Below are 20068 nucleotides of genomic sequence, written 5' to 3'. Positions count from 1 at the left end.
TTTTGTTAATTAAACAATGGGAAAGCTTGGCGCAGTGGTGCATGCCTATAAGCTCAGCAAGCCTCAGAAAAAGCAAGGTGCTAAGCAAATCAGTGAGACCTTGTCTCTAAATAAAATACAAAACAGGGCTGGGGATGTGGCTCAGTGGTCGAAGTGCCCCTGAGTTCAATCCTCAGTATCAACCCCCGCAAAACAAACAAACAAAAAACAATGGGAAACACAAAAAGATCAGTGTTTTGCAATTCAATATGTCAACATATAATTGGCACTTAGGAAAATTTTGTGGAGACGCTCAGAGATTATTTATACTAGTCCAATTAATCATCCCATTAATAAGGAATAAAATCCAATGATATTTTTACTTTCTCAACTCGTAGTTTGCTAGAACCCTGCCTTTTTCACATTTCTCTGTAGTGTTCTTCCAACTACAATATATGCAGTGGTCAGTTGTATATATATGTTTTCTTATTTCTAAAGATATAAACTTGAACACTGGAACTCATCAGTTATATAGAACACTTCTTGAAATAAGATGGGATTTAGAAATCTTTTAGTTGTAACTGGTATTTCAAAATATTTTAACTAGGTTGATTTTTTCACCAAATTTACACTGTAAAAAGTGTAATTATTTAGGAATCTTTATCTGAAAGTTATTATTATTATTTGGTACTAGAAATTAAACCTAGGGCACTTATCACGGAGCTACATTCCCAGTCCTTTTTATTTATTTATTTATTTATTTTAAATTTTGAGATAAGGTCTCACTAAATTGCTGAGGCTGGCTTCTAACTTATGATCCTGTGGCCTCATCCTATCCCAGTGGCTGGGATTACAGGTATGTGCACATGTCCAGCTGAAAATTATTTTTACAAGTATAGAATGACATCCAGATAATTACATAACTAGCTACATAAGGTAATCAAGTCAAATTAATTATACACGGAATTAGAAAATATTTAAAGAAATGGGGGTGCAATTTTACCTTACTAAGTTTTGTTGCATATGTTCAACCTTCATTAAAATTTGGACCCCAGTCTGAGAGCGAATGTAGGCTTTCAACCTGAAATAAAAACATCATATGAAGGAGGCAAAATTAATTTTTAGTACTTTTCAAGATAGTTTTTATAAAGACTAAGCATTTATGAATAGCTAATAATATTTAAAATTCATCAATCTAAGCACAGAAAAACGTAAAGATGTTTTCTAACCAAGGATCTGAAAAATAATTACTTTTTTTCTCTTTGTTCAATTAAACACCTTAAATTTAAACATACCTGCTTCAACAAACAAGTGTAAAAATAATAACAGCTACTTTACACATATTTTTTCTAATATGTATCCAACTTAGTGACAGGTATTTCATCTTATTGACAAGTAAATGACTATTGATAACAACTAAGATTATCAATTATAAAGAAAGAACTCAACTATAGGTACTGCTTGAAATGTGACAAGAGTTTGGATCATTCTGGACAATACCTTTTATCAAAAGCAGAAAAATGAGGTTTAACTAGAAATGGATCAGATCAAACATTTTAGAACCTACAGTCTAAATTTTGAACACCAAATTACTCTGGCACCAATTCAAGCATTCATACTCAAAGCAAGGACCATCTGGTGAAAATAAAGTCAACTGGGTTCCTGCCCAGGAGCACTAATAACTCACACACCAATAATAGTTTCCTTTTTTGAGCATTGTCTATTATATGCTAGGCCCTATACTAGGAACTTTTAATGTGCTATTTCTTTTAGGGTTCATAACAACCCTATCTAGTAGGTATTACCATTCTCATTTCATTGATGGAAAAATGAAAAGCATGGAAGTTAGGTAATTTCATCTGATCGCACAGTTAATAAAGGGCAGAGCCAGCTATTTTAATTTGGATATCCATGACTGAATCTTTCCACTATGTTATGTTAACTACTTTTGTCCATACCATATTTCTGGATAGGAGGCAAAGTGTACCTTATTTAGTTCTATGAAGACTTGGCTGAAGTAGGATTTCCTGTCTTTAATAGTTACTTGGAAAGTTTTAATTTTCAGAGTTTTTGGTTCAACTTGAAAGGCAGTTTAGTTTAAGGGTTAAGAGTACAAATTTTGAATCTGTACTGCCTGATTTGAAATCCTGAGCTTTCGTGTTTTTTTAGTTGTACAAGTTTACTTAACCACTTTAAGGCTTAGTTTCCCAGTATGTTAAAAGGGGCATAAAACCACTAGTCTACCATACAAAGATACTGTGAGGATTCAATTTATTAGCATGTTTTTTATTATCTGCTTTGAAGAGTGTCTAGGATATAGTAAGAAATAATGAGTGTTAGCTACTGATGTTACTTATATTGACTGAATCTTAGCAAACACCATGGAAATAGGACCAAAAGTAAATTGCACTAACGTATCACATTCCAATACGGCCACAGCTTTCCATAATAAATATGCAACTAAAAAATTACTTCAAAAATTTTAATTACTTCAGACAGTTCTAGGATTTTTTAAACATACCTTTGACGAATTACAGGATCAGACTTTTCAGGATCAATGTAAGGTTTTAGAATTTCATTAATAGTTTTATCATCTGGTACTCTTTTCAATAAAGAAAAAGAAAACAGCTAGATTATCATTTATAATTTGCTGTTAAAGGTGTTAACTTAGAATTACTAAATGTTGTGGGGTTTTTGTTATTGTTTCAATAACTGAACAAAGACCTTTTACTTTATTGTTAGCAAAATAAAACGTCCTGTCAAGCAAAAATTACATAGGAAACAAAGGTACAAAAGATTTCTTGGGTACACTAAACAAGTTCTTTAAAAAACATTTGACAAGTTATTTATAAATCAATTATAAAAATATGAAGCCTCTTTTAACACATACCTGTGCACAAACATGAAAAAAAGAAGTCAATATGTAATATAATGAAATTTCAGAAATAAAAACTAAATGGAAGAATGGTTTCAGAAGATGCTAATTTCAGTGAAGGTTCAAGTTCATCATTCTAAACCATAAGATCAGGTTAAAAAGTTGATATTAATTTCCCTGGAATTAAAATATTTTAGGTTTTCCAACTTTCCTATTGTACACTATTTTAAACTTACATGTAAAGCTTTATGAACAAAATTAAGATACTTTTGATATAGTAACCTTCCTCAACCACTTACACATATCCATTTATATTACTAGCTACATATTCCTATCTGTAAAAGTCCTTAAAATTTGGCATGGAGATTCAAATAGCAAAGTTCCTCACTAAAACACAATTACAAATCGAGGACATTGTGTATAATGTGGATATATGCTAAATATACTACTTAAACAGCAACTTTAAAACTCTCCTAAACCAAGGAATCAAATTTTAGAATCATTAAAATTTTTAAATAATACTTGAAAATGTTCCTAATATGAAAAAGTAGGACAACAAACTTCATACAAATTAATTCCAATTATGACTATGTATATCTAAAATAATGTATTTTCTGAAGAGTATGCTATAATATCAATAGTAATAAACTTTGCATAGTAGGATTTTGGGTCATTTTTCATTTCCTATATAACCACTCTGCCTAAGAAACATTTTCAGTCCTTCTGATTCTCCTTGTACTCTACTGATTTTTGTGATACTATTTCTTTTAGAGTTCTTCCACTTTTGTTGGTATTCCTGAAAAATACACTATTTGGTTTTGGGGGTGTTTTTCGATATCTTCTCATATTGTATACATTCTTCTTTAACTTGTATTTCTCACTTAACATTTTTTCTGAGGTTCATCCATGTTGATGTGCCAGCCAGAGGTCATTTATTTGCAGTGCTGTTTAGTATTTCATTATATGACATACCACAACATATTAATTCTGCCAGACATATGTTAAGTTTATTACAATTACAGAGCCTTAAAATAAAAACAAATCAGTTCTTAATAGAAAGTGGTGATACCATACCGTTTTTCTATGTACACAGCTTGACTTTGAGGAAACTGGAGCTTTACATGCCAACAAAACTGTTGTTTTCTAGGAGAGAAAATGATCATATGAGGATCAAGGTAGATAATAAAAGTTTAAACACAAATGAAAATTTTTGAATTGAGTAGTAATTCTAAAGTTATTCTTAAAATTTAAACTCTCTTTCCTGTTAAGAGTTATTTGGTCTTTTCTAGGATTTAAGAAGCTATACAATTAAAAAAAAAAATATATATATATATACTTGGAAGTATTGTTAAGAGAAAAAAAGAAAGTGAAACATTTCTGAATTCCAGGGACTTCACATTCCTGAATTAGAAGGCTTTCTCATAGTTCAGAGGTTTGGGAGATCAATGTGCTACTACTTGAAGTTTATAAATAAATTTCCTCATGACTAAATACAATGAGCTGATGTCTTTGCCTGACTAGTCTGGAAATTAGGTGAATGAAATATTGTCCGGTTGAGTCCAGCTGGCTGCAGATATACTTCTCAGGCCTGAGTACGTGCATTCAGTAGCAAAACAGTAGACAACAAGCCGGTTGCTAGGCAAAATGCACTCAGAGCTACAGTTTCTATGCTTTTAGAGGTGAAAACTTTAGTTTGATATAAGGTCAACAGTAAAAATATACTAAATGCTTGATTTCTAGAAAAATGACTATATATTCCATTTAGCAAATTTAAATTTAGTGACCCAACACCAGTCCCTTTTAAGAGAAAGCTAATGCTGAAAACATTACCACTACTGAAATTTATGTCTTCATCACAGGATTTTTACACAATGTTTTCTGTCTTAGAACAACCTATCGGCAAGTGAATAATTGGCAGCATCTCCTCTAAGCCACAATTAGTGAATTCTTGAAATCTATCTCTTAGAAGCAAAGTCCCAAAATCTAAAAAAATTTTTTTTTAATCCAAGCTAGTTGTCACCTTACACCAAATATCTATATGATCTAATCAATTTTGTCAGACGATACCATAAACCCAAGCAAAATTCCTTCCATTACAGTTAGCATAGATCTGAATATAGCTTTCTTTATAATGCTTTTTGCCATTAGCCAGAGAAAAATGTTTGATTATGCTTATACTAATAGTGCCACTTATCATATAAGAAACAACCTTGCTAGGGATTCTTTTATGTCTAAAATCTCAGAGGAAAAGAACTTTAAAAACAAAAACAAAAACAAAAAAACCTCTGTATGCAGATCCAACAGTTACTAGGTTTAAATAAATAATCTTCTAAAACAAAATACTTGACAATGTTTCTTATCTGTAAAACAGACATACAGCCTAGTATTACAATGAATATATAGTAGCCCAGAACTACTATATTTCTTTCTTTATAAGAAATAAACTGATTTTGTTACTCTAAATGAATAATATGGTTTTTTTCTAAATACACTTATTTTTCCATATTAATTTATGCAAGGGGAAAAAGGAGTACCAACTTGTCATCTTGTAGAATTGTAAATTATAGTCAATCACCCCAATCATTGCTTGGGTAACAGCAAGAACCATTTACCTTTCTTAACATTCAGACAACCCTGAATGCTTTCAGAAAGTACTTAACATTCCAAATACAAGAAGAAAAAGAGCCCTTGGAAATAATTTTATTTGCTTTAGTTAACTAGTTATAATTCACTGCTATTTTATCATATATATATTTTGTTAAATTATGACAACTACAAAAATCTTTTTATATTGCCCTCAGTTCACAGATGAACACATTTCAAAAGAAAAGTATGTTTACTTTTAAAATGCAAGTTGTAATATTTTAAGAAGAAAAAGAGAATATAAAGAACATTAACCATACCCAAATTTAATACTTACATATTACCATATTTTTGAGATTTTTTTTTTCTCCTAAGAAATAACATACATTTTTTTCTCCTAAGATTGCTGATTTTTTAAGTTAATACAAGGCAGGCAAAAAGAAGTTGAAGGGTGTTACATAAAGAACTGCCAAATAGCCAGGCACATTGGCGTATGCCTGTAATCTCAGCAATCTGGGAGGCTGAGGCAGGAGAATCGAGAGTTCAAAGTCAGCCTCAGCAACTCAGCAAGACACTTAGCAACTCATGGAGACCCTGTCTCTAAATACATTACAAAAAAGAAGGCTGGAGTTGTGGCTCAGTTGTAGAGCACTTGCCTGGCATGTACGAGGCCCTGGGTTTGATACTCAGCACCACATGTAAATTTAAATAAAATAAAAGACCCATTGACAACTAAAAAAATATTTTAAAAAAATACAAAAAAGGGCTGGGGATGTGACCCAGTGGTTAAGCGCCGCTGGGTTCAATCCCTGATACAAAAACTAAAAACAAACAAAAGAAGAATTGCAGAAATGGGTAAATTAATTTTCTCTAAAGTAATTTTCAATTCTTTTTAGTGTTCCTGAAATTCATTTAAGTCCTCATAGGCAATCAAATCTCTTGCTGTGACTTAAAGAATTAAGTTTGTTACCCATTTTTCATAACTATATATTGTGATATATGTCCCATTTTCAAAATACATATACCAAAATTCCAGTAATGTTACCTGGATTATTTTTTAAAGATAGATTCCAAGAAGTATAATCATTAGGATAGCTCAAGAGTTCTTCTTGTTATGGAGGGACTTTCCTGTGCATTATAGGATGTTAAGCAGCATTCCAGGCCTCCATCCACCAGTTGCTACCAAGAATATCCCATTCTCAGCTCTGACAACTAAAAATGCTCCAGATATTGCAAATGTCTTCATGCATGCAAAATCACTGTTTCAGACCCACTGGGATAGAGGTTTGAATATGTACTATTACTTCAAATGCATTACTATTACTTCTAACAATACTGTTCCCTGAGTTCAACAAAATGTCTTCAATCACAACAATTTCACTGTGCCCTGTGCATACTAACTTTCTTAAGAATGGAAATATAGTGCTTTGAATATTCTAGGAAACTTAGGTAGTCCAAGGCATATGTTTAGAGTTTGATAATGGGCTGGTGATGTCATGGTGGCAATTATTAAACCCAATGTTCCCTTTGGACAACTGAAAAGTAACAGAAACAATGACTTTTTCTCTGAGTTCCATGAAACCAAAGTAACTATTCATGCACAGCAAAGCTTCTTCTGCTTTCCCCCCAAATATCAATAAGTACATACATGTATGCCTGCTAATGAGAGCAGTATTACCCCACTGGGGTAATATATTAATATGGTGTCCAAATGTCACAGGGGAAAATATCCAAAAAGGCTCCTTAGAAAACAATAATGCACAATGGAATATTACTCCGCAATGAAGAATGATAAAATTATGGCATTTGTAGGCAAATGGTCGAAATTGGAGAATATCATGCTAAGTGAGATAAGCCAATCTCAAAAAACTAAAGGACGAATGATCTCGCTGATAAGCGGATGAGGACATATAATGGGGGTGGGAGGGGTTAGCATTAGGTTTAGGGTTAGGTTTAGAGTTAGGCTAAGGAGAGCGGTAAGAATGAAGGAAAGAAGGACTGTATAAAGGGAAAAGGGTGGCAGGGGTGGGGGGAAGGGAAAAAAAAGAAACATCATTACCCTATGTAAACGTAAAAAAAAAAAAAAAAAAAAAATGGAATGAATGCAGTAACATAGTTCGATGCTCTGCCCACTGATAATGTCACACTTGAGATGTAATATGAATAATCATATCAAGGTACCAAGCACTCCTTAATCTCTTTATATGTGCTCAGAATTATAATAGTTTTCAAACTGCATAGAAATCTAGATAAAGGACTCAGAGATTTCGATTTTAATAAATCAGATGATGTTTGGGAAAAAAAAAAAACAATAATGCAGAAAAAAACTGAGAAATAGATGACATATAATAAATGAGGGAAATAAATATTATTTTATACATATTTTCACTGATTTATACAAGGTACTTATTTACTAATTCTTACTTGTTAGAAACTGTTAAGGATCATTCTTCTGTTTATTAGAAACTCAGAAACTCTTAAGGTCATTCTTTCCCATAGGTTCAAGAAAATAGTATGTGGATGAAAACACATTTTGGAGGTAGGGGTTCTAGGCCTATATACTCAATTATCCTTCTGACTTCATGACTCAAATTTGTCATTTTGAATATCTGAAACACTACCAGAATCCCACAGAAAAAGATGCAAATCCAGTCATCAAACCCTTTTAATAGTACTGCCATCATGTTTGAACTCATTAAAAAGATATTTTTACCTATCGGACTTGCAGAGATAGTGTTAAAAATTAGAAATACGAAGGAAGTGTGGCAAAACGGACACTCTCCATTGCTGAAAGAAGTATAAACTAACATACACTTCTGGCAATTCAATTTCATAAAAGATATAAAAAAATGAGAATTTACAAAGTATATATTTTTGCCTCAACAGTTTTTTTTCCCCCCAGAAATTTACTGCAAGGAAATATTTGGGCAAGTAATAAGATGCACAAAATGTCCACTGTGCTACATTTTATAACAGGAAAAACTTAGAAACAACCTAAATGTACACCATCAGAAAGTTAATTAAATAAATTCATTACATAGGTCTACATAATGAATGTTAAGCAGTCATACAAGTGGGAGAACTATATGCACTGACAGAAATATGTGTATGTTTATTGATAGTATTTATATTTAAACTACATATTTATATATCACGTATTTATAAGTATGAAAGTACATCCCAAAGTTTTAACTATGCTATTTCTTGACATTATAAAAGGACTTAATTCCTTGAATATGTCTGTAGTAAAAAAATCTTTCACATAATGATTTGCTATTTTTTAATAAATCAGTAAAGTCAGAGATGTTTTCATGAGGAAGCACAAGGTAAGTGATAGAAAGAACAGGAATAATTTTAATCTTTTCCTCTAAATTTAAATGCATTTCCTTATTAGAATTATTCATTTAAAATGTCTCCTTTTTAATCTGGGAAATAACTACCCAATGAGAACTGGGGTTACATATCTAATTATTTTTGATGGCCTAAAAAAACTTTTTAAGAAAAACACCGCAATTAAGAGTTACATGTGGAAGCTATATTTTAAGAACTAAGATTTCTAATACAAAGTTTAAAGAAGCATGAATATTCCTGACTATATCCATATAGGTAGACATCTTTTTAGGACAGCTAGTCAACCAACAATCTTGGGGACTGCATTTTCCCTTCCATTTCACAATTCATATGAAAACATCCTGTTTTCTTGATGTACACTAAAAGAATGCTCAACATACTACAATGCCTGGAAGTAACATAGAGAAGTTAAGTGGACATAGTGTTTGAATTTCTAAAAATTTATTACTTAATATGATCCTGAGCAAGAAACTTGATTTCTCAGTCTTCTCACAATAACATGGGTACAACAAGACTGTATCACAAGAATGAATGAGTAAATATGTCTAGAGTTTACAATACAACACTCAAAATGTTATTGTTATCATTGTAACTTTACATTCAATTCTATGTCCTGAATTAAGAAGCTTAGAACAGAAATATCAGTTTCTGTAACTTATTTTGCCATGAGTTCATAAGCAGACTGTACTTACAATGAATTCAGTTTAGTGGCTGGAGAAGAAATTACACATGTACATTAATGCCATATTATAAAGGGCTCTCAATGCTCTGTAAGTAGTATGGATTTTATACTATAGTTAATGCAACACAAAGGTTTTAAAGAGTGAAATTAAGGATTTAGAGGGAAATCCATCATCCTATTATTTAATTCTAATAAAAGTGTGTTTCATGGTATATTTGGGATATTAACCTTTCAGTCTTTGTACTTAAGACTTGAGAATCACATCAACATATCATGTGAGCTCGAATATGCCTGTTCAAGTTTTGCACTTCTTATTCTAAAATGCAAGTGACTCCTGACTCCATGCTATGGTGTGAATGTGTCCTCCAAAAGTTTATGAGTTGGAAACTTGGTCCCCAATGTAGCAGTACTAAGAGGTTGGATCTTTGGGAGGGTACTGAGCAGTGAGTGCTTTGCCCTCATGAATGCATTAACCCATGAATGGATTAATGGATTATTGTGGAAGTGACTTTGTTGTAAAAAGGAGCTCTGTCTTGACTACCTTGCTTTGTCTTATCATGTGCTATCCTCCACCATGTTATATTGCAGATGGAAGTTCACAGCAGTTGTGAGCACCATGCTCTTCCCAGCCTCCAGAATCATGAAAATGGATCTCTATTCTTTGAGAATTACATGTTCTCAGGTATTTTGTTACAGCAAGAAAAAAGACCAAGACACTCCATGAGTTAAGTGAAAGCCAGACTTTCCACATGTCTGATTTTCATAATACTACATCACTAATTAAGTTAAAAACAACCAGAGGTTATAAAATCTACCAGTAGATCCTTTTATCAGAAAACACTAGCAAGTAGTAATAGTAATAACAACAGTTTTTTGTAAGTGCTTTTTATATGTCAGGCATGGTTCTAAACATACATCTTTAATTCATTTAATCCCTCTAACACTATGAAGTAAATGTTATTATTTCATTATTCAAAAGAGAACACAAGATAGAAAGAGGAAAGTCATTAAGATCATTATTCAGCTGGAAAGTGATACAGTTGGTATTTGAACCCAGAGTATCATAACTTTAGAGTACACATTTTAAGCTACTATACTAATATGAACTTTCCAGAAATGAAAGCTCAATAATGAACCATATATTTTCTCTACTACTTATTTAAATGCACCACAATTATTTCCTACTTTGAATATTTGCCTCCAGATTTTAAACTCATTTAAAAATATATAGTGAATATTGTTTGCAAAGCAACTATCCTTAACTCCACTACCATTCTTTATAATCCATAACTATACTTTGATGAATGGACCTATTCCTATCCTCCATGGGTATGTACCTATTAGCTTAACAACATCAGTATATTTTCCTGAGCACAACAGCTCAGGACTAGGCACATGACCTACACAGTTTAACTGTGGTGAGTTTCTGGTTTCCTATATAGTTCTGCTTGGAGAAAAGCACTCCTTATGGATATTTGCTGTAAACCAAATTGTCACTAGTAGTAACCTACAGCCATGAGGATTAAGCAGACACCATGGAAGATCTAATAAAGAATCAGAAATGAAATGGTCCTTGATGATATTAAGAAGTCATTGTGTCTATTAGTCCTAAAGTCTACCCTCCCTCTGGACATTCAGTCATAAGAACCAAACTGCGTCCATCTCTTTTTCTTTCTTTTAACTTTGATTCATTATACACAAAAAGGGTACAACTTTTGTTTCTCTGGTTGTACACTGAAGTAGAGTCGCAACATTTGCGTAATCATACAGGTACATAGGGTAATGATGTTTGTCTCATTCTATTATCTTTCTTACCCCCCACTCCCTCCCCACCCCTCATTTTCCTCTATACAATCTATCCTCCATTCTTGCCTCCCTCCCACCCCCCACTATGTACCATCATCCACTTATCAGAGAAATCATTCGGCCTTTGGTTTTTGAGGATTGGTTTATTTCACTTAGCATGATATTCTCCAGCTCCATCCATTTACCTGCAAATGCCATAATTTTATTCTTCTTTTTGGCTGAATAATATTCCATTGTGTATATATACCACAGTTTCTTTATCCATTCATCTATTAAAGGGCATCTAGGTTGGTTCCACAATCTAGCTATTGTGAATTGAGCTGCTATAAACATTGATGTAGCTGTGTCACTGTAGTAGGCTGATTTTAAGTCCTTTGGGTATAGGCCAAGGAGTGGGATAGCTGGGTCAAATGGTGGTTCCACTCCAAGTTTTCTAAGCAGAATCTCCATACTGCTTGCCAGAGTGGCTGCACCAATTTGCAACCCCACCAGCAATGTATGAGTGTACCTTTTCCCCCACATCCTCACCAACACCTATTGTTGTTTGTGTTCTTGATAACAGACATTGTAATTGGGGTGAGATGAAATCTTAGGGTAGTTTTGATGTGCATTTCTCTATTACTCGAGATGTTAAAGATTTTTTCATATATCTGTTGATTGCTTGTAGATCATCTTCTGTGAAGTGTCTGCTCATTTCCTTAGCCCATTTATTGACTGAGTTATTTGTATTCTTGGTGTAAAGTTTTTTGAGTTCTTTATAGGTTCTAAAGATTAGTGCTCTATCTGAAGTGGGTGTGGTAAAGATTTTCTCCCACTCTGTAGGCTCTCTCTTCACATTGTTGATTGTTTCCTTTGCTGAGAAAAAGCTTTTTAGTTTGAATCTGTCCCAATTATTGATTCCTCTTTTTATTTTTTGTGCTTTGGGAGTCATGTTAAGGAAGTGGTCCTAAGCTGACATGATGAAGATTTGGACCTACTTTTTCTTCTGTTAGGTGCAGGGTCTCTGTTCTAATTCCTAAGTCCTTGATCCATTTTGAGTTGAGTTTTGTGCAGGGTAAGACAGAGGAGTTAGTTTCATTTTGTGCATATGGATTTCCAGTTTTCCTAGTACCATTTGTTGAAGAAGTTATTTTTTCTCCATTGTATGTTTTTGGCACCTTTGTCTAGTATGAGATAACTGTATTTATGTGGGTTTGTCTCTGTGTCCTCTAATAGTTCAAACCAGTTTGAACGGGGCATTCTGTTTGATGCAGCATAAAGCATCTTAACTGATATAAGAGATTCAAGTTTTCTTCTTTCTAGGTTTTGTTTTTCACTTACAAGCAAGAGCAAAAGAAGAGACTAAAATTGTCAACTGTTACATTTGGAAGCAGCAAAATAATACCTGATGGAATTTGAAAGCATTTTGTTCCAGTGTCAACTATAAAAATCTTATTTTAATTTAAAGCTGAGAGAAAATCTAGCAAATCTGGGAATATTCCAAAGAAAATTACAAATGTATGAAACATCTACAAAATCCTTCATTTGTAAGCATTTAGCCTTTTAAAACATATTTTGTGATGAAAATTTAAAGTCTCTCAAAAAAAAGCAACTATTCTTCATAAAAATTATTCATGTTATTAGAATTAATACCATGATAAGTGTTTTTGGAAGCATAAATACAAAGGATCTGTTTAGTTACTTAGTATGGATTAAAATAACTAAAGTTTGGGAGAATAAAAACCACAGTTTTATGTTTCACATCATTATGAAAATACTTTGAAAAGTTCCAGTAACATATTTGCCCTTTTAAAAATTAGTATCAGGGCTAGGGATGTAGCTCAGTTGGTAGAGTGCTTGCCTTGCATACACAAGGCCCTGGGTTCAATCCCCAGCACCACAAACAAAACAAAACAAAACAAAACAAAACAAAACCCTAAAAATTAGTATCACTACTACATGATAATAGGAAACACATTAGCTATGTGGTATTGGCTTTAGTAGAGTACTTTAAGAAAATGGATGTAGCAGGTGAAGACTGAAATGAAAAAGAATACTTCGAATAACTGATAAGAACTTGAGCACTTAAAGTGGTTCTCTACTGGTGGTGGGGTGGAAGTAGGGGCATTTGGAAATGGGGAGGCAGTTTTAACTGTTCCAAAACTGGGAAACACACAGAATTTTACTGGGCATGGACCAGGAATGCTAGCCTTCCTGTAATGCATAAGAAAGTCTGCACAACAACAAAAAAAAATGTCCATTTCAAAATGCCTATGGAACTCCTATAAAAAGTAGGAAGCATGTAGGAAGGAGAGCAGATAAACACATTCCAAAAATAAATACCAGTCCTAAATATTGGCATCTGTTTCATATTAACTGTGGAAAAAATATGTACTATAGGAACTTAGGCAAAGGAAACATAATGGAGAAGATGAACTATCACGTGTACTTTCACAGATGTCTAGGAAATGTGCAAGAGGAAAACATTCCACAATTTACAAGAAGGAACAGTATGTGTACATTCAGTTGAATATCTAGTGGAAATCAGGTAGGAACAGATTATAAAGATCCATATTTGGATACGGTCGCTTGTGGGAACAGGAAGATTTCTGCTCCAAGAAAGATTCAAACTAAACTTTCTGGCATGGTTCAATGGGCCTCTCTCCAGCCTTATTCCCTATCACTCATCAATTCCGGCCCTACATTCTAGACACACCAAACTACTTATTATTGTCCTAAATTGCTATTCTTTGCTTTTGCATCTGATTTTATCACTACCAGACCACTTTCACCTCTGCCTGGAAAAAATCTAGACAGAAACTGTTCCTTGTTCTTCCAAAATATGTTCAAGTCCTATCTTTTCTGGGAAGTCTTTCTTGTCACCTGCTAGCAATGAATAACAATCTTCCTCTGTCAGGGTTGGAGCAGTCTTCTCTGTTGTGCTACTACTGTAACCTAAGTGTACTCTCTCAGATCATTAAATATACAATACTGTAAGAGTCTGCCAACTTGTCTTTCCATTGACTGAACTGAGAATAAGGCCAACAGTCAGTGGTTTTTCAGTTAAAGGTAAACAGCAAGATAATCTGGTGCTTTTTAAAAACACAATGCCCTAAGGCCAACGAATTAGCAATTCTGCTAGTTTCTGCATTGTAAAACTGCCTCAGTTAATTCTGATATGAACTCTAAATTGAAAACTACTACACACAAAACCAGTACTATTACAGTCTCCTCTTACAGATAAGGCAACAAAGGAAAATAAGTTTTCAAGAAAACTCTAAATTAAATTTGGTCATGCTTAAACACAAAATAAACATTGAAGAAATGACCTATATTATAATTTCTCTTTTAACAAGAAAATACACAAGAAAACTCACATTATTTTGCTTAATGAGAAATACTTGAAATGGATATTTCCAACTGTCTCAAAGGTAGCAATTTCAAATGGGGGGGGGGGGAATGAGGAGAGGGTATTCGTTTCTGATCACAGAAAGAGTGCATTTGAGAGTTTCGGATGCTGCAAAGGCAGGGGATGAGATGACAAATTTTACCTACTGGCAACTCTGCCTATGATTAATGGTGCTATCTGTTAGCTAATGAGTACTGTGAGCACAGAAGCACTAATATTCTATTGGGTGACTATTATGGCAAAAGCGTGTTTTAGAAAGATATATCTAGGAGCACTAAATGACTTAAGTGAGGAATCATCAAGGTAGAGAGAGCACTTAGAGGTCCTAATAGTCCAGAGTGAGACCAGAAGGGCTTGCACAGAATGCAGCTGAAAAATGCTATACATCAAGGAAATGGAAAAGAAAGGGACACATTGTAGAGGCATATAATGAAAGATCAGATTTGGAGACTGGGAAAAACACTTCCCTAATGCGATCAGTTGGGGATTCCATGATGATCAGAAGTGTTTGGTTTTCCATTTCCACAAATGTTAGCTAACTGCTGCTGTGGGAAAGGATACCTTCTGTGATACTATGTCACTGGAACTTCCATACCACTATTTGCATGACTGTAGTAAGGCCTGACCTAGGAACTATTAGGTTTCTATTCTTCCACACTGTTCTCAGTCTCTTGTTGGTGCTTTGAAATTCTTCCATCAAACTATATCAAAGCTGTTAACAGCAAAGAAACCACAGAGCTTAACATTTTAGTTTGTACTGAGCACCTACTAGGTAAACCTCCAGATCTCACTGCAAAATTCACTTGTCCCTGCATGACCACAACTGCTAACCACATCATTATATTTTCCTTTGCTCTTTTCTAAAGTTAGTTTGCAGCAAAGTACAAACCTATACTACTTATATTTATAAAGATACCATGTGGAAAAAAGAAATCCTGTGCTTTAAGAAGAATACCTCCACACAATTGTTTAAGGAAAAAAGTACTCTGACATTAATTAAGGGGTGGGTGAGTATATCTTTGCAATATAATTAGAATGCTATAATTTTGCTCAAAGAATAAAAAGTAATTTTTTGAATTTATAAGTTTTTTATTTCTTTACAAGAGGGACATCTAGTGGCTAGCTTCTAAAATAGGACTGAAACTCTTAAATATTAATTCACACTGTTGTTTAACAATGGGCATACTTCTAGTATCTTAATCCTCTAAGTAAAAGAGAGATGCATAGAGAGTGCACTAAAGAAACTTGGGTCAAACGAAGTTAAGAACTCAAGTTTTAAGCTAATAGAAGGACTGGGTTGCTTGGAATTGGAGATTGAGATCATGTGGAGAAACATTAGGGATGGGGGAGAGAAAGGTCAAAAGTTGGGGTCCTGTTTGGGGAACAGGTGGTTAGTACACACAAGAGTCCAAAGTCTGAAGCTAAGCTGAAGATACAGGTTGGGCATTATTAACGTAAAATCTAAAATGCTCCTGAAATTCAATCCTTTTTTTGTTTTGTTTTTGGTACCAGAGATTGAACCCTGAGGAACTCAACCACCAGAGTCACATCCCAGCCTGCCCCTTTTATTTGAGACAGGGTCTAGCTAAATTGCTGAAGTTGGTTTTGAAATTGGGATCCTCTTGCCTCAGCTTACTGAGCCACTGGGATTATAGGCATGCGCCACCACGCCAAGCCTCAAAACTTTTTGAGTGTTATTTTAGTGCATTTCAGATCTCAGATTTTCAAATTAGGGAAGCATAACAGGTAAAGTCTACACAAATATGCCCAAATCCAAAAAACCAAAACCTGAAACACTTTGGTTCTCAAGCATTTCAGATAAGAATATTCAACCTGTACTAGTGAGGTGGGTTCCCTTAGTTCAATTCATTCCTTCAATTTATAAGTTAAAGTGTATTCCCTCTGCACTTGATCTCTGAACAAAACAGGCAGGAAAATAAAATGAGGAGTTTATGCAACATGAGACATGTTATCCACACACAATTGCCATCTCTGATCCCTTCACCCAATTTCCCTCATATGAATGTGTCCCTTAGAAGTTCACATACTGAAAACTTAACCGCAAAACGAATATGCTGGTGGTGTTTGAAGGTTGGGCCTTTCGAAAGTAATTAGGAAAAGATGAGGTTAGGAAGGTGGGGTTCCCATGGTAATAGTGGCTTTATAAAAAGAAAAGAGATCTGCTCTACCATGGTTCCTCTGTCTTATTATGTCATGTCTTCTGCCATGTTATGGTTCAAGGCCCTCATGAGAAACTGAGCAGAAGCTGCTGCCATGATCTTGAATTTCCCAGTTCCCAAACCATGAGACAAAAATAAACTTCTTTATTTTAAAAATTACCCAATCTGTGGTATTTTGCTTTAGCAACAGAAAACAGACTAAGACACCTTCCATAAAGGTGTCCTCTTTTTTTTCCCCCAATTTTATTTTGACAAAGGGTCTCACTAAACCAGCCAGAATGGTCTTCAATTTGCAATATTCCTGCCTCAGTCTTCCATGTAACCGTATTACAGGTGTACACCACAGCAACTGTTAAGAGAATAAAGAAACACTACCTACCACAACAATGTTCACAACAGTGGTTAAAAAGAAAAAAAAGAGGCAATGGAATAAATAAATGAACTTACTAATATAAGTGTCAAGATATTTTATAGGCAGTTAAACTATCATTAAAACATAAGGCTGACCTAGATAATTCCATATATATGAAACTTTAAAACAAACAAAACAAATCTTCAGGGGAGAAAATTAGAACAGGTTATCTCTAGAGAGGAGAAGAGTTAATTAGCAAAAATCTGAGGTGATGGCAATGTTTTAAATATTCGTAGAGACAGTTACAAAGGTGTATTTGTCGAAACTCAACAAATATACACTTAAGATTTATTCCTTTCTCTGCTTAAATTTTACTACATCAAAAGGAAAGAAAATGGAAACAGCTATTGAACTCTAGTTAATGATGCTGCAGTATTCAGGAACCAGTGGAATGACATTTGTAATTTTGAAATGTACCCAAAAAAGATGGGTTAACTGATGGATAAAAATGTGATAAAGCAATTGCAGAAAATGTTAGACAGAATCTAGATAGTGAGTATATGGGTATTTACTGTGCAATTTTTCTACTTTATGTTGAAACTTTTCACAATAAAATATTGAAAAAAATTTAAAAAGACAAAACCAATCCATCAGGTTGGAAGTTAGGGAAATAGTTAACATTAGGGGGAATTGGAGGTAGAGATTCCCATGGGAGACAGTAAAGACTTCTGGGGTGCTGGTAATGTTCTTTTTCTTGATCATGGTACACTAATGTTTTGTGTACTTTGTGTATACTACATTTCCATTAAAAAATGAAAAAGAATAAATGAAGGCATATTCAGACAAAAACTGAAAAAAATTCTAAGACTTCACTAAAAGAAATTTGAAAGGAGGGAAAAAAATGACTAAACATAAGGTCTGAAACTTAAAAAGTGAACAGAAATATTGGTAATATGATTAAATTAAAATAATGTCCATGTTAAAGACAAGGAAAAGGAGGTACAGATAATGAGGGATCAATGTCAAATCTAGTAAACAGCAGAAATGAAATCTGAAACCACAGTATCTTTTTATCCCCTCAAAAGACAGCACTTGACCAGAAGAAACATACCTGAGAGACATTTCTCCCATGGTTACATATGATTACATTTACTTAGCACACTGTGCAGAGTTAATATGTAATGCCCATAGGATTCAAGGAGATATTTCTTATAAGGTCCTCAATACAGGTAAACAGCTTTAATCCAAACTCCATTACTGTAGAGGAGGACAAAGCAATGTAATTAGTGTATGCAGCTTTTCTTCCCTCCCTCCCTTCCTTCCTTCCAAGGGATACTGAGAATAGAAACCAGGCATCCTCTATCACTAAGTTATATCTCCAGACCTTATTTTTTTATTTTTGAGATAGAGTCACAAAATTGCCCAGGCTGGCCTTAAACTTCAGATCTTCCTTCCTCAGCTTTATAAAAGTCACTGGGATCAAACCATCTAGTTGTAGATTTTCTAACATGGACTCACCTAAAATTACATACCAAATACTTTATGGACATTTTTCTGGTACTAGAACTCCTATAACCAGAGGAGATTCTGATTTTCGAAGTTTCAAAGAACTACATAGCTCCATCTTTCAGACAGCTATTTAAACTCACACATTTTTTTTTCAATAAACATATCATGGTTATCATTTCACAGCAATACTTTTACACTTAATTCTGTTTTTATTTAATGTCCGCAAGAAATTCCACTGCATAAAGATATCATCACTTCTTTAACTCACTCCACACTGAAAGATACTTTAGATTATTGCCAGTTTTTACACTATTAAAAAAAAAAAAAGCCTCAGTAGATACACATGTCTATTTCTGTGAAATTTTACTAATACTTTTGGAGGCTAAATCTTTTGGTATTTATAACATTTTAAGACTTATAACATTTTAAGATATATTACCAAACTATCTTCTAAAAAGACTACCAACTTATGCCTTGAGAACAGCAGAGAAAGAAAAGGGCCTGGTTTACCCACACCTTCACTATAGCAGCTATCATAAATTTATCAGCCACATACAGTCAGTCCTCCCTGAGAAATCCACATCTACAAGTTCAACCAACCTTTGATTAAAAATATCAACAACAATACCCCTGCCAATTGTGTACACTTAACATGTAGATTTTTTTTGTTATTATTCCAAAAAATAATACAAGTAACAACTATTTATGTAGCATTTAAATTACATAGGTATTATAAGTGATCTCAAGATGACTTAAAGTAGATCAAAGAAGTTTATATGGAAATACTATGCCATTTTATATATGGGTCTTGAGGATCCAGATATTTAGGTATTGATGGTCCTGGAACCAATATCACATGGATACTAAGGGAGACTTGTATTGTGTATTATGTGTGTGTGTGTGTGAGAGAGAGAGAGAGAAAGAAAGAAATGAGCATATAAATCTCATTTATTCAAATTCTGAAAGTCATTCAGTAAAATTTTTTTTTTTTTTTTTTTTTTTTTTGTGGTGCTGGGGACTTGAACCCAGGGCCTTGTGCTTGCAAGGCAAGCACTCTGTCAGGTGAGCTATATCCCTAGTCCAGTAAAGTTTTCTTTACATAGGTCTTCAATATTTTTTCAATAGTTTTTGATTAACGCTAAGTCAAAGTGTACATGAAGTTACAAACACTACGAAGAGATAAGACAAAGGATTTACTGAAGGAAGTAATTTTCTAAAGAAGTAGTTTGAGATAAGCTCCAAAATTAGGTATGGAAGCCTTCTATTGAACTCGTTTTCTTATCAAACTCGTACATTTTTAACAGAAATTGTCAATCCTAAATCCTGCTTTGGCTCAAATTTCTTTTTTGCTTTTCCTTCTTCA

At 33.7% G+C, this 20068-nt stretch overlaps 1 protein-coding gene across 3 annotated transcripts in view; it reads right to left on the bottom strand.

The window, feature by feature from the left end:
- Positions 1–20068, bottom strand: part of Znhit6 (zinc finger HIT-type containing 6) — a 114495-nt gene that overhangs the window by 79866 nt on the left and 14561 nt on the right. For all 3 annotated transcript variants that reach the window (XM_047560839.1, XM_047560823.1, XM_047560830.1), the window contains exons 6-8: positions 3929–3997; positions 2501–2581; positions 983–1060 (exon numbers count right to left, since the gene is read on the bottom strand). In XM_047560839.1, the coding sequence (XP_047416795.1) occupies positions 983–1060; positions 2501–2581; positions 3929–3997 (228 nt within the window). The remainder of the gene's footprint in view (positions 1–982; positions 1061–2500; positions 2582–3928; positions 3998–20068) is intronic.

This window comes from Sciurus carolinensis, chromosome 1 (assembly GCF_902686445.1).
Source record: "Sciurus carolinensis chromosome 1, mSciCar1.2, whole genome shotgun sequence".
Classification (NCBI taxonomy): domain Eukaryota; kingdom Metazoa; phylum Chordata; class Mammalia; order Rodentia; family Sciuridae; genus Sciurus; species Sciurus carolinensis.
Note: the sequence above shows the minus strand (reverse complement) of the source record. Positions and strands in the feature narration are given on the sequence as shown.